Below are 21,390 nucleotides of genomic sequence, written 5' to 3'. Positions count from 1 at the left end.
TATCTTTCCCCCAAGCATTTATAGATAGAGTATCTTCCTCCAAGCTTTTATAGATACAGTATCTCCCCCAAGTTTTTTTTTTTCCTCCTCTTTTCTCTTTGGGTTCTAACAATGTTTATCCTACTCTGTATTTGTTGAACAACCTAGATTTTACAGGGTTTAGGAAATTTGGGGTTTTGTTCCTTCATACACTCCTTCCTTTACAGTGCAGCCTATTTGTAGTTTTTTGAGGTAATCTCACTGTGTAGGCCTGGCTGATCTTGAACTCACTGTACCTCATAAATCCTCCTGTTTCAGACTCTTGAGTGCAAAATTGAAGGCCTGTGCCAATATTCCGGGCAGGCCTTCATCTTTTAAGGGCAGTTAGATGTGCAGTCTCTGCCTTTTGGTTGTTGCTCCCTGCCTTCAGAGGAGTGGCTCTTCAGTTCCACAGCTGTTACCTGCAGGGTAGTTCAGGTTGCAGGCTCACTGTTGTGACAATGCCTGATAGAAGTGACTCACAAGGAGGAAATATTTATTTGTTTTATTATTTTTGCAATTTTAGAGGTTGTCATCTGTCATGATGGGGAAGATGAGGCAGAATGGATGACATCAAGGAAGACAGGGAGCAGAATGGAGCAGGAACAGGAGAGACCAGGGCCAATCCAGTCCCCAAATGCCCCCATGGCCTTCTTCATCTCCAACAGGCCCCACCACCCCCCATTAGTGGATTAAAGCACTCTTGGGCCAGGGGCTGATTCCTGGAGATGCCTTCACAGGCACATCCAGAGTTGATACCTTCCCTAACTTGCTGTTTCTCAGTCACATTCAAGGGCACCTGTTGCAAAGATACTCTGTTACTATGTGGTTATATTCTGTAGTTCCTATTTCTTTGATGAGAGTCTTGATCTGCTTATTCATTGTAACTATCTTTTCTTTGTAGTTCTCAAGCATATTTATAATGGCTGCCTTAAATTCTTTTTTAAGTCTGTAAATTCTAATTTCTGGATATTAACTGATTTTTTTTAAACTATGGATTACACTTTCTAGTCTCATGCTTATTTATTTTTTTTTAATGGTGCTAAGTTCATGCCTGTGCAGGTTTTGTTGTTGTTTTGTGTTGTATCTTGTTGATAAAATAGAAACTAGATTCTCTTATTTTTCTCTGAAGAGTGTTGCCTGGGCTGTGTTATTTTAGATCCTGCTTTCTAGGTCGTGTGACCCTCACCATCTCCCCTGTATGTACCCAGTTCAGAGATTGTCCAGTGAGGCAGATAGGATAGAATCATGATGGTGGCCTCTTCTTTCTTTGGCTTCCTACTTGCCTCCTCCCTAAGCACTCTGTACTCTTTCCAGCTTTCCTGGAAGGCTCAAATATGAGTTCTCAAGCGAGTAACCCTGTAATGTTTGCTTGGGGTCTCACTTTTCTGCTCAGGGATGGAGAGCATGAAGCATGCCCACCTACAGCTGTGTGGAGCAATGTTGCCTGTGTGTCCTGTGGCTCTGTCTCACCTCAAGGCAGTTCATTTGTATTTACACCACTTGACACGTTTCTCTGCTGGTTACCTTATCTGAAAAAATGGGACAGTAACCCTCCTGGAGGTAAAACAAGCCAGTGAAGATCAGCAGTGGGTGCATAGTAGGAGTTGGGCAGTTGCTCATGGGGCTGCAGGAGAGCTCATATCTGGGTAAAGTTAGAGACATATTTGGCCTCTGTTGATCATCTGGCTTGATAGAACTCCAAAGGTGTCCTATATTTTCCTTCCTGACTATTTGGGAACTATTTTGGTTTTTCAAGACAGGGTTTCTCTTTATTCTTGGCTGTCCTGGAATTTACTCTATAGACCAGGCTGGCCTGAAACTCACAGAGATCTGCCTGCCTCTGCCTCCTGAGTGCTGGGATTAAAGGCTTGCACCACTACCACCTGGCTGAGAACTATTTTGAATGCATGTCTTTTTGTCACGTGATGGAGATGTTTGGGTATGCCAGGCCATCCTGCTTTTCTTGTTGATTACAGATAATCTGCAGAATGGCATCCATGCTGACTAAGAGCACAGTTAAGCACCTGCTGCTGCCTCGATTCTGTGAACTGTGTAGTGACGGGAAACTCTTCCAAGTTCGGAAGGTGGGAACATAAGAGACCAGAATCTCTGTTTCAGTTGAAAATTCCAAGTCTGTCTCTCTAGTGTTTCTGTCTACTTGTTTAGTAAGCACTCTGGGAGGGGATCCCACTGCAGGCGAGATAGCAATATCGATCCCTGAGATGATTTGTTCCAGAGCCCTGCTGTCTTCACTATGCTTCCCACCCCATTCCAGGTTTTCCTTTGGGTTGCTCAGGGTTTGGCTGTCCCAGCCCAGTTTAGAGACAGTGATGCCCCAGCCTCTTACTTGCTCTTCAGGCCCTTGTGCCACATGTGGTCAGGACTGGGGATCTCGTTCACTCTGCAGAAGCAAACGGGCTCTGCTCTACCACAACCAAATGCATTATGCATCAAGATCAATTAGGAACCAGGAAGCCAAAGAAGTGGGCACCCTCCTGTAAATCCCTGTTTTCAATGCAGCAGGCACCTTGCATGGCACTGTGTGGGCGATGGGTCTGGTACAGGCTTGTTAGCTGTCTGGCTAGGGATAATTGCTCTCAGAGTTCCTGCTCAGAGTTAGGTTGTACAACTTGTTAAGACAGAAAGACAAAGAAATGATGGGTATGCCTTTGTCTTTCACAGGTCCGTGCCACGCATTTTGGTGATATTTGTCATGCTGTTGGACAAGAAGCCACTGAGAAATTTTTGGTATGTGAAGTTTTGCCAATCGTAATTGTTACCATGCTTCTTGGTGTATTTTGCAAGTCTGGTTGGCAAGCGGGTGGGCACTGAGAGCCCAGACTCTGTGCCCTGTGTCCTTCATGCTGTCCCCACTCCTGGTCACATTGTCCTGTGTCTCCTCTGTCCGCACTCTCTCCTGCCTCCCCACCACCCCTTCTGGAGCTGTCCCGGGCCCTTGAGCCTGCAAACACTAGGCATCTTTTTCTTGGTTGGTAGGTTAAAATCCAGAGCCTTGTCAACCATTCAGGTCCCTTCCACCATACCCACAGTCACCCCACATCTGTGCCACTGTGCTGCTTTGGGTGGGTTCAGCTCTGGCCACGTACCTTAGCTGGGAGGTCTGTATTTTTGTGCATTGAGACCCTCACATGCTGCCGGTTCAGCTGGAGTGCATAACCTTCTTTCCTTGCTCAGACTCACCTGCCCACGTGCTGTAGAATGTTTCTTTTTTCTTTTTTCATCCCCTGTAGCCTTTTGTTTAGAGGACCTTGTGAGGGTTTCACGGATGGGGACCTTGAGGGCAGAGACTCTATTGTTCATCTGTGCCTGGGCAGCTGCTGGGCACTGAGACCACACCTTTCTCTTTATTTAATGCGCTAGCTCTGTGGTTGGAATTTAACCTCAAAGAGGATCATCTCTAAATTGATTTTTTTTTTTTTGAGACAGGTTTTCTCTTTGTAGCTTTTAGAGCCTATCCTGGAACTCACTTTGTAGACCAGGCTGGCCTCCAACTCACAGAGATCCACCTGCCTCTGCCTCCTGAGTGCTGGGATTAAAGGTGTGTGCCACCACCTCCCGACTCTCTAAATGGATTTTTAAATTTCAATTCAGAAACACATTTTGTTTCATTTAAAGTGTAAGCCACATCAAAGCCATTGTAACTAACCCAAGACAGTTTATCCTGGGCTTCTGCTCTGAAGGCATCAAGAACATTAGCATTGTGTTGATGTCTCTGGTGAGGGTGGCAGTGGCCAGCACAGCCACCTTTCTGTTCCGCAGGTCACTCTTCCCTGCTTATCATGCTCCCATTTGTGAAACATTTTAAGCTAAGTGTTTTACATTAGGATATTAAAATCAAAGCCCTTTAAAAGATAAAATTTAAAAGATATAATGGCCACCTTCATATAGACATAAATGAACATATGTAAAAAATTATATTTAACTCATTTGCTAATAAACCAGAAAAATATAGCAGCCAAGCTCAGTGGAGAGCCCTACAGTACACATTCCCAGTCTGAGCACAGAACTCAAATGACTTCCAGAGGAGTATACATGGATCATCTGCCTTCCTCTGGACATAGTTTGCATGTCTGTGGACAGAAATGATATCCAGTCTAACGTTCTGTGTTGCCCAGGCTAGCTCAAACTTGCAGTCCTTCTATCTCAGCCTTCTGAGTGCTGGGATCGCAGGTGTGACCCCATGTCTACTCTCAACCACACAGACTGACAATACGCTGGTCAAAGACAGTGCCGGTGGCTGGGTGAGCCTGCTCTTCACCGAGCCTCTGACTTTTGAGCTGTCTTTGTTGTTTTCTCCATTATCTTCTTAAATTTAACCAAATCAGTTGTTGAAGTTAGGTGGTGAAAGAACTATGCTTTCTTCTCCTATTTACTATTTCTTTTATGTGATACCTTTAGAGAATGTGTTTTGCTATTATTATTTTTTATTATTGTTTTGTTATGCCCCTGAGGCTTTGCCTTTATAGGCTACTGGGGCAGGTGCTGAACATCCACAGGGCACTCAGATTTGAGTGGCTCCATAGTTTTGTTTGTTTGTTTTGGTAGATACCAACATTTTTTGAGCTATGCTCCGATGACCTGTGGGGGATGCGGAAAGCATGCGCTGAATGCTTCGTGGCCGTGTCCTACAACACCTCCCCTGAGGTCCGCAGGTCCCAGCTCTCGCCTCTCTTCATCAGACTCATCCGTGATCTGTCGATGGGTGAGTGCTTACACAACCAGCAGCAGCACTGGCCTCCGTGGTGTCAATCTCTCCAGCCACCCAGCTGTCTCCAGCATCCATCTTGGTTTCTAGCTTGTATATAACTTTTCCCTTTCAGTTACTGATGGTTGTAGTCGGAGCTACATGTTAGGGTAACTGAAATCACAACACCTTTGGGGTCAATGCTAAGAAAAGTGCACATTGTAGAAGCCAGAATTGAGAAGAAACATTTCTAAGTGCTCTACCTTCTTTCCTGCACTGTCATAGGCAGGTTGGACACTGTCAGTGAGGTCTTCCTACAGACTTCATGGAGTCTGCTCTCATGTGGAGTTCACAGTCTAGAAACATGAAGACTACATTGTGGTGTTACATGTACCTATTTTCTGTTGACAGTGGGTTACTTGGCTTTTAGGGATGGTTGGAAAGTAGCAAACCTGAGATGAGCCTTCTCTGCCCTGCCTGGTGTCAGCTGTGGTCCCTGCTGCAGGTCGACACTGTGTGCTCTGGTTCTAGGTGCGCCAAGCTGCCTTCCAGGCACTCGGGCCCTTTATCTCCACGTTTGCAAGTCCGTCCCGGGCTGGCCTGTGTGTCCAGGAGGGCGGCACCCTGAGCATCCGGCCACCGAGCCAAGAGGGGGAGTCTGCCTTTGCCTCGGGGAGGCCCAGCATTTGCAGTACCACCTCCTCAGCAGGGTAAGCTCCAGCCAGGATGCTTGGCACAGCCCACCCCCCTTTCACCTCAAGCATCCACCTAGAATTCTAGCAATTATCTCATCTCCAGTTTTAGTAATAGTGACCTTCTGGGCAAGATGGAATATTAGAGCTTTAATTATGTAAAGAAGCAAAAAGTAATTGCAATAACGATTTCGAAACATGACTGCCGGGTTATAAATAATGAAGCTACCATGTCTTCTCAGTTTAGATAAAATATTCATTGAGGGTGGTGATTAAATAACCTGTAAAGAAAATTGTCTCTTTCTCCTTGATTAATGAAGTTCTTTGGAAAATTTACACAGAGAGAAAGGTGAAGTCTCCCAGATGTACGTTGTGACATGGGACATTCTGTGTGTACAGAGGCCCCATCCCTGCTTGCTGTGTTGACCCTCAGTGTCTTTCTAGTGTGGTGGCCGGCCTTGGGCTTGTCAGTCGTGCTCTCTGAGGAGGGTGGGTATGTACTGACCAAACTGAGGTAGTTTCTGAGCATCCCTCTGCAGTGAGTGCTCATTCTGAGTGTGAGGTAGGACTCTGGGTGGTTGACACCTTTAATACAGATCCTCCTCAGCCTCATCCGTCCTCCATCAGCACTCACTGTGCTTCTACAGTGCCCTGCCCTGGGACCAGGTCTTCCTCATCAAGGCTTTCCCTTTCCGCGAGGCTGGCACATAGTCAGCTCTTCCTAGTTTCTGAGTCTTTTGTTCCAAAGCCTGCCCCCTGCTGGGGTGCTGATAAACATGTGGTGGAGGCTGGCTGAACTTCTTGGGGGTATTTTCAGAGCACACCATTCTCCCAGAGGGTAAAGAGGTGCTAAGTGAGGCTGTGAGGTTGCAGTCTTCAGACACAACGTGGCAGGTATGCAGTTAGAAAAGAGTAGGACTAAGGAGGGTGGAGGCGTCTTGCTTCCGACTCCTTCCGTCCGCTCCATGGTGGTGAGAGCTTGCTTCCTCCCTTCCTCCAGTTCTAAAACACCTGTGCACGTGGAGCCAGATCTCCTTCCAGAAGGGACCTCAGCAGAGACCAGTCATCTGCATGGCAGCACTTCTTCTGCAGACACAAGAGAAAACCAGCCAGGGAGCCTGTCCTCCACCAGAGCTGAAATGACTGCAGTTTCCCCAGAGTTCCCAGGTGTCAGGGGCTGCCTCAGCAACAGTTGCCCTGAAGCAGGTCCAGGGACTTCCGAGGATATGTTCAGCACTTTCCTGTATTGGCGAACTCCTCTGCTTGACATAAGCAAAGATGTGGAGGTACTTCTGAGTGGGACTGGGCCACTGGAGGACAGCCACAGTGGACCTGAGGCTGCGTGTGACAGCTGTGTGGCCAGGAGCGAGATCCAGAAAGTCCTGCAGAGTCTGCAGGGGCATCTGCTGCAGAACCCAGACATTCAAGGTGAAGGCAGGATGTCTGTGTATTGTGAAGGGCACAGGCCTGCTTCCTCCCCTGCAACCCCCCAGGCTCCTGGGGTTGTGTCTAGTCCAGTCTGGCATCTCCAGGTGGGACAAGTGTGAAGAGGGTGTCCAGACAGCGTGTGCACAGCGTGGAGGAGCCCTGACAGAACGGGACAGCGCTTGGGCACACCTGTGGTGATGGAGGTCCAGGGACAGTGACATCATTCCCACATTATGTGCCCTCTCTGGCCACAAACAGCTCAGGGTGGCCCTCCTTTTGGAACCCATTAACTCAGGCCTTCACTAAATCCGAAGGTTTCTGTCTTATGCAGCCAGGGAAAGTACAACTTTTTTGAGGTGTTTTTTCATGCCATGACTAATGTTCCCACCAAGTGTGGGGGCTGGGAGCCAGTCTCCTAATCCATACCCAGTTAGTCCTCAGCCAATCAACAGTGCTAGACTTGGGTTTGTCCTGAGTCAGAGAAACTGGAAAAGCAACCCTTGCTGCTGTTGTTGGGCAAAGATTTGTGGTGCTTTGGGGAGGAAATGTGAGGGTCCCTGAGTCAGTGAGTAAAGGAACCCAGTGGTTGCTCAAGGGACAAATGAGCATCCCCCTCCTGACTGCTGCAGGCAAAGGGCTGGCGTGAAGAAGCACGTTACTGCAGCTGCCCTGATTCCCAGTAACAAGAGCTGATGGGGCTGGCCAGCAGTGACCCTTGAAGTCTGATAGAGGGGGTGGTTTGGCGGCTCTGCCTAGCCTGTGGTGAGGACTGACAGAGAGAGCTGTCCAGAAGAAGCACAGAGCAGAAAGCTGGTCATTCCCCGGGGCAGAGAAAATGCAGGGGCTCCCCACCCTAGAGGTCAAGGAATGGGCTGCAAGGGGACTTTTCCTGCCCCTGGAAAGCCATTGTTTACAGTATTCTGCACATATTTACATAGCTAAGTTCTCAGTGAGAAAGGACTCTTAGCTTTCCTCAGATCTCGAAGGAGTCAATATAACCCCCAGAGATTCAGAAACAAATGACACATTTCTGGCTGTTTGCAGAGGGCCTGGTGTGCTGCACTTAGGAGGTAAGACTTATCCCAGCACAGTGGGGAGCCAGCTACAAGCTCTGAACATTGGAGTGAATCTTTCCATTGGTAGGAACAGCATTCGGGGGTGGGGGTAGTGCATGTGTCTTGTACAGTTTTAATTTGTGTAGAAAAATATGTAAAGTAGGTCCTTGGAGCAGCCACACTAGTGTGAAAATAAACTTAGATGTATGCATGTGCATATGCGTGAGTGGGAGCGGGGGCGCCATCCTGCTTTATAATGGGTAGTAGGACAACCCCTTGTCAAGGAGGATGGCTTCCCAGACTTCTCTGCTGTGTAACCTCATTTTGTCCTTTTGTGAAAGACAGTAGAGTCGAACTGATTCTTCCTAGTAGATGGGGTTTGAAATGTGCTGCTCTGTGTGGCTGATGTGGCCAGCATCACACCTGGCTGGGAGCTCATGTTGAGACTCCAGAGCCTGGTACTAGGCAGTCTCCAGTTCTGGAGGAGGTGCACTTGCCTCTGGTGCTGTGGGATGTCTTTCTGTAAGCTGTGGATATGTGTTGCTCTGATTGGCTGATAAATAAAGCTGCATTGGCCTATGGCAAGGCAGGATGGAGCCGGCAGGGGGGGTGGGGGTGGGTGGGTAATCTAAGAGAGACAGTGGGAGGAGAAAGGAGAGTGGGGAGAGAGGCCAAACCGCCATCCAAGGAGCAACACGTAATGGCACACATGTAAAGCCACAGAACACATGGAGATACATAGATTAATAGTTAGGGGTTGAGTTAAGTTGTAAGAGCTAGCTAGCAAGAAGCCTGAGCTAATAGGCCATAGAATTTGCAATTAATATTCAGTCTCTGAGTGATTATTTTATAAGCGGCTGCAGGACCTCGAGGCCGGGTGGGATGGGAAAAACTTCCAGCTACACTCTAGGAAGAATCCCATTCTTAGGCCAAAACTTGGTGCATAACCATCTGAAGTGAGCCTAGGATCCACATTAAATTATTAAAATCTTTTTACAAAATTTTTTAAGACAGAGTCTTTCATAGCCCAAGCTAGTCTGGTCCTTGCTTTGTGATAGAGTGTGACTTTGAACTTCTGATCTTCTTGCTGTCATCCCCCAGGTGCTGGGATTATAAGTATGCACTGTCACATCCAGTTTATGGGGTGCAGGGTATGGAAAATAGGGTTTTGTGAATGCTAGGCAAACAGTCTACCAACTGAACCACATATCCAGCCCCCTAAAGTTATTAAAATTCTTGGTACTTCTCTTTCTGTAGCTCAAGTTCAGGTATTATCTGCTGCACTGAGAGCAACACAGCTCGGCTCCACTAGTGACCCCGAGAGCAGGCAGACAGAAGGTCTAAACGAAGAGTCCGTCTCAGATCCCAGCCCTGTCTCTGACAATCACCTCGTCCTGTCGGCTTCATCATCTCAGAATGAGCTCTCCGCAGCCAGGATATTACAGAGCACAGTAAGTACTTGCCCTGTCCCTCAGCCACCGAGGATGTGACAGAAATCACAAAGCCGTGCTTGCTTTTATTAATACATCCCTGCAGAGAAGATAAATGGCAAATTTCATTTCATTCTTAAGGTCATGTTTTGGATAACTAGACAACCAATCAATCAGGTGATTGATCACCCTGAATCCCTTCCTTGGGAACAGGGTGGGCACCAGAAACAACCCCCCCACCCCCCACCCCCCTGGGAGGAGATGACAGGCAGTGCTCTTGGGGGATTAACGGTGTAAATGTCCTGGGTCATTGCTGGCAGTCACTTCCACCTTTAATAACAGAAGAGGGTGAATTCTAACTTGGCGAAGGCCACGGAGAGTGATGACTGTGGCTGGCCCCTGGTTCACAGACATCCTTCAATACCCAGCTGCTGGCGATGGGCCTTACTTTCTGTCCTCTAGTCTGGGGTCTGCTCCTTGTGACACTGGGGCCCCAGCTGAAACCAAAGGGCCTGGACTTTCTCCTTGCCTGACTCTCTAGAAGCTTCCTAACCCTCTTGATGTTGTGCATCTGTATGCCTTCCCAGTTCCTCCCCAGCTTGCACTTGGACCAATTTAAGCTAGGGGTCTTTTATTGCCAGGTCTTGGGTAAGTTGGTGCCTTTTCTGCAAGTTCATGGTCTTTAGGACCCAAGTGCACACTCCTCTATTGACATGGCTGAAATTTTGGCTGTAGTTATTAACTTATCATCCCCCCCCCAAGCCTATTCAAATGAAGCAACTAGCACAATCTGATTATAAAGTGTTTCAAAAGGTGGTAAAGGTGCTGTTAGGTTAGTAAGAAATGATGGGATGCCTGTGTTTTTCTAGAAAATGCTGAGAACACTGGCCTGTTACCTTTGTTACCTGCCTGTAGAAAGCCTGAATATAGAGGGGAAAGGTCTAGTCCATTGTTCCTGGTGGGTGTGGTAGTACTGGGGCTTCTTTATCAGAGGCAGAATTGGAAAAAAGCAGCAAGCTCCTCCAGCCAAGGTCTTCTGAGGTGTGTATGAAAAGCTAAGCTTGACCCTAGGGCTCAGAGGTCAGCCAGGAGCCTCGGTTGCAAATCAGACAAAAAGAAAGAGACTGAGACCATGTGGAGAAGAGAGCACCCCTGTCCCCCAGTGTTCAAGAGAGGTGGAGTGGCCGATACCTCTGTGCTGCCTGCTCTGCCATGTCAGCATAGGGTGCGCAACAGGAGGAGGACCTGTACGAGGACGCCCTATCCCAGAAGTCCTCCTGACTGTGCTCTCTCCATGTCTCTCCTTGGCCACAGCTGTAGGTGGAATACAAATGGCAGAGTGGTTGGACTCTCCTGAAGAGCTAGGGTTCTCTAGAGGCTCTCTCATCAGTGAGTTGTGGTGCCTCGCACCTCTGGCACGCCACCGTGCGTGGGGGCTCTTTCGGAGAAATGAGCTCACCGTGTTTGTGGTGTCGAGTCGGGATGGATGGCTCCTGAAGTCAGGGCTGTGCAGTGACTCACTCAAGACTTGGACAGGGTTCCTTCCTCAAGTACTGAACTTGATTCCAGCAATGTCGTGTTAGTGCGTGTTGAGTCATGTGGAGAATCGGAGGCACCATGCCCCAAAGAGACCTTGAGTGTCCTACCAAAATGTCACTGTCATCATGTTTCCTGTTCAGATAGACAGCATGCTTCTCTGTAAACATTGGGCACTAAGGTCCTGGTAGCATGCTCAGAGCAAACACAGCATCTATTGGGGTATTAATTGACTCCTGGATCATATATTGAGCTGATTTGTCAGAATCCATTAACACAGTAGACAGTATGACATTTCAAGTGCAAGGTGGAAATCCGTGTTATGGTTGAAGGAGAAGGTCAGGTCCATCTCAGTTAATGTTAATCAATGATCAGAGACTGATATGTCACCATTTGAATGTTCTTGCTCATTTTAATTGTTAACCTAATGTAAAGGTTCATCAGCAAACATTAGGAGTGTTTGCACATGTGAAAACTCAGAAGAGTTTACTGAGTAAATAGTGCCCAGCTGGCCAGGTCTTCTCTCTTCAGGTCGCTGCTCCCTCACTGCCATGCCTACCGCCTGCCCTGCTGCCTGGTTCCAAGCAAAGGCTGTGGGTGCCTGCTTTGTCCTTTCTGAAAACCCACCATTATCCCTCCTGCTGTAGCTGTATTGAAGGTGCCTGCTTGGCCACACAAAGGAGACCCAGGCCTTAAAAGAGTGGAAAGCCAGCCCATACTGTTGGGCCTCACCAGCTTTAACAGTCAGCATGGCCTTCTGTAAGGCAGTCTTGAAGTCAGTGTATGAGGTCTCTTCTACAGAGCACCTGTGGTGACTAGACCGAGTGCAGGCCCTGCAGTTAGGCAAAAGTGCGTTCTGATGTCAGGAGAGATGCCACGCACCTGGGGAAATGCACCTGTCGTTTCTGACATGAAGGAAGGTTCCTTGGATGGGATGGATGAAGACACTGTCCTCCCTTGATCTCAGTTGGTGACATGTCCTGTCAACTCTACAGGATCAGACGGAGCCTCAGAATAGAACCAGTGTGCATCTGGAGACAGAGCAGGGGCAAGAACCTACCACACTCGAGGAGAAGAAAGCTAAAGTGCAGGTCTGTTTGTTCATTGAAGCAGAGGAAAGAACCAGAAACAAAACAACTCAGCCTTTCGTCTTCCTTTAAGCTCAGTTTTGGAGCAGCCACTGAAGTGGAGTGTTTTCCTTCTGCCAGAGTTAACTGTTTATCTAGTTCTTTACATCGGTAGTGCTTCTTCTCTAAAAAATAATTAGGAAGTAGTGTTCAAAGTCTATTAATAAAGCTCAACAAGAAGGAAACGACCTCACACTAATGTTTTAGGACAATGACTTTTGGTTGATTGGTTGGTTTTTTGGTATAAAATTTTTGTAAGCTGCTTTTGTTGGGCCGTGCTTACATGCATCTGTCTTATAGATTGGCCCCTTGTGCCATACAAAGCCCCTTAAATATTTTAAGTCATGGCACACATTGCTCTTCCAGAGGCAGGCATATGTAGGTGATGTTTGTACCAAAGGGAGGCCTCTCTTCAGTTGGAAAGATGAGGTAATGATCCCAAGGGTAGCCTTGGGCCTAGCTTCCCAGGCTGTTGTGGAGGGTGGTCTCCATACTGGGCAGCTGCGCCGTGCACTCTGCTCTCCGGATGCTTCTCTGTGGCCTCGGTGCCCTCTTTGGGCCAGCTGACTATAGACACCGAGTTCCCCTCTTGTTATTCTTTACCTGGCTTCTGCTTCGCTGTTCTCAGCAGGCTGTAAAAGCCCACACTGCTGTCCCTGGCCCTCCTTGCCAGTGTAATGATTTCCTTTCTCTTCCTTCCCAGGATATAATCCCTCAGCCTCTGCTTGACCAGTTCGTGTCCATGACTGACCCAGCCAGAGCCCGGACTGTGGACACTGACATCACCAAACACTGTGCCTACAGCCTCCCTGGGGTGGCCCTGACCCTTGGCCGGCAGAACTGGCACTGTTTGAAGGACACCTATGAAACTCTGGCTTCCTTCTGGTAGTCAGGTAAAGGGTCTTGTTCGGAGGTGCAGACAGAAAGAGGGTAGCATCTGAGCAGGAGGCCCTGGGGGCTGCAGCACAGCTTGCCCATCTGACTTCCCATGTGCCTGTGAGCCGGCTTGTTTACTGTTCTCTGGGGAAATGCTAGGAACATTGAATTACACTTGCTTGTGGTGATTCGTGTGTCTGCTATCACCCCTAGTGGAAGGTCCGGCGGACCCTCGCCTTTTCCATTCATGAGCTGGCAGTGATTCTCAGGGATCAGTTGACGGCAGCTGACCTGGTGCCTGTCTTCAGTGGCTTTCTAAAGATATGGATGAAGTGCGTGTAGGAGTCCTTAGACATCTGTATGACTTCCTAAAGGTAGGAGAGCAGAAATCACGCAGGCCTTCCCACAGTCTGGCGCTGAGCCTGGACTGGTCTGGTGGCAGCGAAAGGCAGCCACACTTTTCCAGTCCTGCAGTTGAAGAGCAGCCAGAATCTAAAAAACGGACACTCATACCTCTGCTTGCTGCTTGGACCCCGTAGGGATATGCTTCTTATGAAAGGTGGTGGATGGCAAAGTCAAGATCCCCAGTGGGGTGACCTGGCTTACCCCGAAGTCACCTGCAGAAAGAGATTGGGCCCAGATGAAACCCCAGCTCTGCACACAGAAAGACCTTTTCTGCAAGATGCTGTAACCACTTCTGTTCCTGCCTTTCCCTTCCCCTTGAAGAGTGATGAATATAAAAACAAGAGCTTAGAAGTTACTTAGAGAGAAACTCATTTGTCACAGGGCTGTGCCCAGGGCTGCCCCTAGGGACTTTGGTGGTCACTGACCCCATTCAGACCCGGCCTTTCATTGCTAATGAGGGGTTTCAGCCCCAGGGACAGCAGAGCCATTATCTACTGAACACAAAGACACACCTTGGATGGGGAAGCACAGGGTTTCAGAGACACGGGTGGGTGGGGGCAGGTCAGTGGTGTACCCACCCCAGAGGAGAGGCAGGAGCTGTCCAGGGTATGCTTGACTTAGTGTCAGCCCGCAGCCAGGGCGACAGAAAGCTGCTTGGAGTCCTAGGTGGCTGGGTATGAGGGAGACACACAGGCTTGTGGCTGGTGACAAACTTAAGTCTGCAGAGAAGTAAAGGGAGTGCTGGGGTCACCTTGAGGTGGCATGTCATTTATGGAGCTGTATTTTCAACAGCTGCTCCATGAGGACAAGAGGAGAGAGCACCCCTGGCCGCTGCAGGCGTTTGCGGTGACTGACAGCAGCAGGGCTGGGGTTCCGATATGAACCAGCAGAGTGAGTCAACTCGGACGGCCCAGAGGCGGGGGGGGGGGGGGGGCCTGCTTCCTTCCCTCCTTGGGGCTGACGTCAGAAGCAACAGCAGCACAGTGCTCTTTTGGATAAAGAGAGTATGTTTTTGATAAGGTATAAACGAAATTCCAAAGCTCTGAGTTATATACATCCCCTGTCTCTGGGGAGACATCCATTTTCCCATGAAGACAGGGCTAAAGTCACTCTGGAATTGGAGTGTTCTGCTGTTCCATAAGGCAATTTATTCGAACCAAATAAAAGATGAATCACCCACTCTTCAATGTTTTCCTCTGAGTCGGAGTGGCTTTGCAAAGCCTTCCTGAACATTCATTCATTCTGTGTGCTGCCCTTCTCTGTAGGACAGACACATGGTGCCTCATGGACTTGAATAGCCAAGAACATTGGGCAGCATTGAGGTCTGAAAAGGTCTCCTCCAGATGAGACAGCTATTAAATAAAAATACCTGCCCATGAGGCTTGCTTGCCTGTACCATGCCTATGTGAAGCACTCTTCAGTTCCTATCTGTTGTCAGCACAGGGAATGTTCTAGGCTTTATCTACAATGAATGAGAGTGTAGTTCAGTGCCCCTTCCCTAGGTGGACAATGTACTTTAGTGATGTGGGGATTTGTTTGTAGGGTGCTTGTTTGGACTTTTGTTGAGGTCCATTTCTGTATCTTTAGTTTTTATTAGCCACAACTAGTCATCTCTCATATAATAGTCTTCCTGAAGAAATCCATCAGGCTTTTGCAGCTATTCAGGATATGATTTGGTCGGTGCCAGGGGCAAACTGGAAGATTTTCTCTTTGCTGTGAGCTTTAATCATTATGCTTAATTTGAGAGATTGAGAGTTAGTCATTATGTCATGTTCTCAGCACACTCAGGCAAAAGAATTGAGAAAAACAAGCCTGGGCCCGGCTTGGCGGCCGTGCTCCCCCTGGCGGCTGGACCCTGCTTGGGCCCCCGGCGGCCTGGCCCTATCTCCCATCACTGAGCTTATTGCGGTGGCGGCCTTGAGATAAGGACTGTGCAGGGAGCGATATTGGCCTCATTTTCTCCGAAGACGGCGGGGAGCGATATGAAGCCGCTAGCCGCGGCCGGCTTCCTCCCCACCCTTTTTCATTTCCTTTGCCTGTGCAAATCACACCACTCTCTCCCGCCCGAGCCGAGCAGGCCCGCAGTGAGCGGGGCAGAAAGAGCCAGGGAAAATGACCTATGGAAAGAACGAGGAGGGAAAAGAGCGAGGGGGAAAAAACTAGCAAGAAAGAGCGAGTGAGAAAGACCTAGCGAGAAATAGTGCCGAAAAAGAGAGAGGGAGAAGTAAATAATACTTTTTACCTAGCGTGAAAGAGCGAGGTGGGCAAAGACCTATCTAGAAAAGAAAGCGGAAAAAAATATGCCCAGTGAGAAAGAGCGCAGGTTTAAAAATACCTAGCAAGAGAGAGCGAGGGTTTAAGACCTAGTAGTTAAAAAGAGTGCGGGGCAGGGGAAATACCTAGCAAGAAAGAAAAAAAAAAATAGCAAGAAAGCACAGACAAAATACCTAGCCAGAGGAGTGAGGGGGAAAATAACTTAGCCAGAGAACGCGGGCAAAATACCTAGCCAGAGGAACGAGGGGGAAAATAACTTAGCCAGAGAACGCGGGCAAAATACCTAGCCAGAGGAACGAGGGGGAAAATAAGCTCTCGAGAGGGAAAAATAAAGGAGAAAGCGCGGGCAAGATACCTAGCCAGAGGAGCGAGGGGGAAAATAACTTAGCGAGAGAACGCGGGCAAAATACCTAGCCAGAGGAGCGAGGGGAAAAGTAGCTTAGCAAGAAAGCGCGGGCAAAATATCTAGCCAGAGGAGCAAGGGGGAAAATAAGCGAGAGGGAAAAATAAAGGAGAAAGCGCGGGCAAGATACCTAGCCAGAGGAGCGAGGGGGGTGGTGGTGGTGGAATAACTTAGCAAGAAAGCGCAAGCAAAATACCTAGCCAGAGGAGCGAGGGGAAAGTAGCTTAGCAAGAAAGCGCGGGCAAAATATCTAGCCAGAGGAGCAAGGGGGAAAATAAGCGAGAGGGAAAAAATAAGCGAGAAAACGCAGGCAAAATACCTAGCCAGAGGAGCGAGGGGGAAAATAAGCGAGAGGGAAAAAATAAGCGAGAAAACGCAGGCAAAATACCTAGCCAGAGGAGCGAGGGGAAAAGTAGCTTAGCAAGAAAGCGCGGGCAAAATACCTAGCCAGAGGAGCGAGGGGGAAAATAAGCGAGAGGGAAAAAATAAGCGAGAAAACGCAGGCAAAATACCTAGCCAGAGGAGCGAGGGGGAAAATAAGCGAGAGGGAAAAAATAAGCGAGAAAACGCAGGCAAAATACCTAGCCAGAGGAGCGAGGGGGAAAAATAACTTAGCAAGAAAGCGCGGGCAAAATACCTAGCCAGAGGAGCTTGGGGGAAAATAAGCGAGAGGGAAAAAATAAGCGAGAAAACGCAGGCAAAATACCTAGCCAGAGGAGCGAGGGGCAAAATAAGCGAGAGGGAAAAAAATGATCGAGAAAGCGCGGGCAAAATACCGAGCCAGAGGAGCGAGGGGGAAAAATAGACGAGAAAGCGCCGGCAAAATACCTAGCCAGAGGAGCGAGGGGGAAAATAAGCGAGAGGGAAAAATAAAGGAGAAAGCGCGGGCAAAATACCTAGCCAGAGGAGCGAGGGGGAAAATAAATGAGAAAGCGCGGGCAAAATACCTAGCCAGAGGAGCGAGGGGGAAAAATAAGCGAGAAAGCGCCGGCAAAATACCTAGCCAGAGGAGCGAGGGGGAAAAATAAACGAGAAAGCGCGGGCAAAATACCTAGCCAGAGGAGCGAGGGGGAAAAATAAGCGAGAAAGCGCCAGCAAAATACCTAGCCAGAGGAGCGAGGGAGAAAAATAAGCAAGAAAGCGCGGGCAGAGGAGCCGAGGAGGAAAATGAGCAAAGAAAGCGAGAGCAAAATACCTAGCCAGAGGAGCGAGGGGGGAAAAATAAAGGAGAAAGCGCGGGCAAAATACCTAGCTAGAGGAGCGAGGGGGAAAAATAAGCGAGAAAGCAAGAGCAAAATAACTAGTGAGAAGGAGCGAGGGGGGAAAACCCTGGCGAGAAGGAGCGAGAGAAAAGGACCTCTCAAAAGGGTGAGACAGAGCGAGTGAAAGGGCTAGCCAGAAGACTCGGGGAAAAGCCTGCGAGGAAGCGAAGTGGGAGAAAGCAAACGGATTGAAAAGAGCGGGCGAAAATGAGCTAGAGGAAAGCGGATGAGAGAGAAGAACGAGGTGGTAAAGAGCGATGTTGAAAGCTAAGGAAAGAGCGAGCAAAAAAAAAAAAAGGCGGCGAAATGAACACGGAGAAAGAGCGAGGGCGCCGCCATCCGCCGCTCGGCTTCTCGCTCCCGCTCCCGCTCGCCTTCGGCGTGGCCTGGGAAGTGCAGGCCCGCGGCGGCTTTTACATTGTCTGATCTGGCAGGGCATTGTTTTGTGTGCTTTTCAACCATAACTGGATGCTGGAACCTCCAAACCTGCACCCTGACCGCTCAAACCCCTGTTTTACAAAGTGCTAGGTGCCTGCAGCTTCGGCACAGCACGGCAGCTGCTCCCGTTGCCGCTGCGCCTGCGTGCGGCTGCCGAGGGAAGGAGCTGGAATCGCCTAGTAACTGATGTGGTAGGGGTCCCTCTGCTTGTCATTGCAGGCAACTGATCCTGATCTTGGATCTCTATGGTCCCAGCGACATTCACGGTTATCTGAGGCACGTTGCCCTGAAGTTGTGTGCAGACAAAGTTTTTCAAGTGCGCTGGATTTCCTTCAAGCTAGTAAGGAACCAGCCTTCCCGTAGGCCATTCTTGTAAATAGCACACTCACTGTTTGCCATTTTAACACTATTATTATTATTGTTTTTCTGGGCTCTATTTGTCATCTTCTCTATAAGCCCAGCTTTTACTTCGCAGTTAGAAGCTGTGTTGTTTTATCAGTTTTCAGGATACCCTTCTGTTGTTAATTTTATGCTTCCATGTGGTAACTGCAGAAATAATTTTGTATTTGAAACTCTTTCAATAATAGCTTAGGGTTTTGTTTTCTTTGTGTGTGTATATATGTTTGTTGTTGTTGTTTAATTCTCCACAGCTTTGTAGAACAATTAATAACCATCAAAGCATTAGCAAAAAAGATGACTCTGTTTTATGCAGTGTTTCTAGACCCACTGAGGAAGACAGTCTTACTTGAAAATAGTGATTTTAAAATTACTTGATGGTATTAAATTTGTAAAAAAAAAAAAAAAAAAAAAAAAAGCATATTCTCAAAGGTTAACAGTTTACACATTTCACAAGATGTGTTTAAAAACTGAGTCCTTCTCCTTGTTGTCTGATAGTCCCCTTGTTTTTCACATTGTCCTTGAAGAGTTTTATGTGCATGTATGCATTATGGCCATTGAAACATCTTCTCCCCTTTGTGTACCAGTGAGGAGTGAGCTACTTTCTTTTGCTTGTAAATTGATTGGGAAGGTGGACAGGAACGTGAAAATGCCCCTGTGCCATGTCGAGTCTGCCCGTGGACTCCGCTGGCAGCACCTCACGGCGGCCTCATTGCCCGCAGGTGGGGGCCGTGCTACGCAAGTTCTACTCCCACGGTGCGTCTGCTCTGGGGCTCGGCTTCACCCAGGAGCTCACCTCGAGGCTCGCCCTGCCCTAAGTGGTCGGAAGACAGGCTCTGGCCTGCATCTGTCAGGTTAGCACAGCCCGGGGACAATTTGCCTGTGGATTCCTTTCCCGGGCAGAGGATGGGATCACTTTCCTGAGTCTCCTCACCTTGGAGGAGACTGACCAGCTAAGAGGTACAGTGTCGTGTCCAGAGTCACCCTGGGCACTCACTCACACCCCAGACATGGATGGTACTTACTGTGTATTGGGTATGCTGGAGATGAAATCAGTGAAGAGCCAGCCAGCAATCCTACCAAACCTAGCACACTCCTCTCACACTTCATCCAGGGTTAGGGTGCAGAAACTCCTTTTCATGCCCCAGGCATAAAATTGATGTCACCTTGTCTCCTCAACAACCCTGTCTAAGTAGCACCTTTGAAGTAGGGATGTGTCTGTGATGGGTGGTAGTAGAGACTGGACTTCACCCTGAGTGTCAGCCATCTTGACACATCTGATTGTCCAGTAAGAGCTCCTGGGTATGGAACATGGTGGAACGTGATGGCATGTTTACCTTTAAGGATAATTGTTTTAGGTGAAGCATAACCTCAGAGAGTCAGGTGACCTGGGCAAGATCCCACTATAAGTGGAAAGCCATGGTTTTTGGTTTTGAGGATTTTGTCCCCCAAATGTTATTTTAATCATTTTGATGTTTCATCATGCTGTCTTCTGGCACCACAAAGGCAAAGGGATGGTGCGCCATCTCCAGGAGCTGCTTGCCCAGCTGTGTTCATAACCAGCTTTGATGGATCCTTGTCAATCCCAATCCTGCACTCCCTTTCCTCTGCCTCATAAACAACTGCAGTGAGAGGACTCACCAGCGCCCCCTGTTGGTCCAAAGGAACATTGCCGGTATTTTTCCACAGCACAGCCATCTGTGAAGAAAAACATCAGTATTCACATCATTGTGTAGCAAAAGCAGAAATGAATTTTTTTTATGTTTTTAGTTATTTATCTGGAATGTAGAAAAACTGTGAGAAATAAATGATAACAATCCATTTCGTTCAAGAAAAACCAACAAGATCTTTTTTAAGAAAAAAAATCTTATTATTAAAGATGTAGAAAATCCAGAAAAAAAAAAAAGGAAAGAAAGAAAGAAAGAAAATCCAGAAAAGCCTAAAGCAAGGTAAGGAGGCTCAGGAGATAGCATATCACCGAGACTTGTTAATTTTGATCTGAACACAGCTCTGGGAAGAAGGTACTAGGGTGACAAGGCAGATCTGGACTGGACCTGACTGGCCTAGAGCCTGTCTCTGAGCTCCCTGCCAGTGGCCTAGGCAAGCACGTCTCTCTGAACAGTAAAGTGTACCCTCCTGTGCTGTTCCAGGCTCTCTAGCCTGATGCAGTCCAACTTCCTAGAGCAAGCTTGGCACCCAGAGCTACTTGGTGGCCCTTTGACAGTGTTGCCATGGAATCTACCATGAATACCCATAGGACCCAGAACCCATACACCTGGCTGAAGTCCCTACTCATTTGCTGGTCCTAAGACTTTCAGTGGCACCACCACATTGGAACAGAATTGTCTCACCATAAAACAAAGCTGGTTTTGCTCTCCAGGGCCAGTTGTGAGAAGAAAGGAAGGGCTGTGTTACACACACTTTGTGAGGGGTGCACACATCTGCCGCTGTGCTCAAGTAGACATGAGCAGCTCTCAGAGAAGCCTGAGCCTGGGCCAGCATGTGGGTTTGCATGGCCGCCAGTCCCTGACTCAGAGGTGGGGCTCCTGGCCAGGTATGTACAGTGTGGTAACACTGCAAGGTGATTGGAACAAAAGTTCAGTTGAGGAAACCCAGATTCAGAAAAGCTAAACAGCTTAGCTGAGGCCACTTGTTAAGTTTTGGACCTACAGCTGCCTGGCTCCAAAGCCCTTGATTCCTCTGGATTTTGCCTCCTTGTCAGGCATTCCTTGGAAGTGAGTTATAAACATTAGCCACTGAGTATAACTGAACTCAGTTCCTGAAATGTAAAAGTTCACATGTACGTGCCTCTCAAACCTCCAGATTCTAAAAGTGATGTCTTTAGACTTATAGAAGCATGTGTGCTTTGAAATCTTGAGGAAGTCACTGCTGGGCTGTGGCTCTCATTCTACAGGCTGTGGTGAGTGAAGAGTCTGTCACTGTGGACCAGTTTGTGGATCACCTCCTTCCCAGCCTCCTGAGCCTGGCGTCTGATACTGTGCCAAATGTGAGGGTTCTGCTGGCCAAGGCCCTGCGGCAGACACTGCTGGAAAAGGGTGTGTAGGCCGTGTTGGCTTCTCAGTTCACCCTAGCTGTGGCAGGTGGCAGCCAGGTCCCTAAGGAGTTATAACAGGCTGAATAGCAACACACTGGAAACACAAGATAGCTAAAGAGATGAACATAATTCCATTTGTTTAACAAGGATACACCAGATACAAACTATCACACAGCTTTCTAGACAGGGGGAACACATTTATCAGTTCCAGTTATAATATCAAATGCAGCCAAAGTCTGTCTCAGTGCTGCTGCAGCGTGATACCACTGGGCTATTTGAGCTTGAGT

At 48.3% G+C, this 21,390-nt stretch overlaps 1 protein-coding gene across 1 annotated transcript in view; it reads left to right on the top strand.

The window, feature by feature from the left end:
* Positions 1-21,390, top strand: part of LOC114709817 (serine/threonine-protein phosphatase 4 regulatory subunit 1-like) — an 87,694-nt gene that overhangs the window by 64,282 nt on the left and 2,022 nt on the right. Inside the window, 17 exon segments of the mRNA XM_037204463.1 lie at positions 1,998-2,105; positions 2,704-2,769; positions 4,588-4,733; positions 4,735-4,744; positions 5,258-5,436; positions 6,419-6,846; positions 9,159-9,352; positions 11,863-11,958; positions 12,698-12,882; positions 12,996-13,002; positions 13,084-13,183; positions 13,186-13,244; positions 14,068-14,138; positions 14,140-14,166; positions 17,872-17,992; positions 18,771-18,902; positions 20,963-21,104. Coding sequence (XP_037060358.1) covers positions 1,998-2,105; positions 2,704-2,769; positions 4,588-4,733; positions 4,735-4,744; positions 5,258-5,436; positions 6,419-6,846; positions 9,159-9,352; positions 11,863-11,958; positions 12,698-12,882; positions 12,996-13,002; positions 13,084-13,183; positions 13,186-13,244; positions 14,068-14,138; positions 14,140-14,166; positions 17,872-17,992; positions 18,771-18,902; positions 20,963-21,104 — 2,071 coding nt within the window.

Source organism: Peromyscus leucopus, chromosome 4 (genome assembly GCF_004664715.2).
Source record: "Peromyscus leucopus breed LL Stock chromosome 4, UCI_PerLeu_2.1, whole genome shotgun sequence".
NCBI classification, from domain to species: Eukaryota; Metazoa; Chordata; class Mammalia; order Rodentia; family Cricetidae; genus Peromyscus; species Peromyscus leucopus.
Note: the sequence above shows the minus strand (reverse complement) of the source record. Positions and strands in the feature narration are given on the sequence as shown.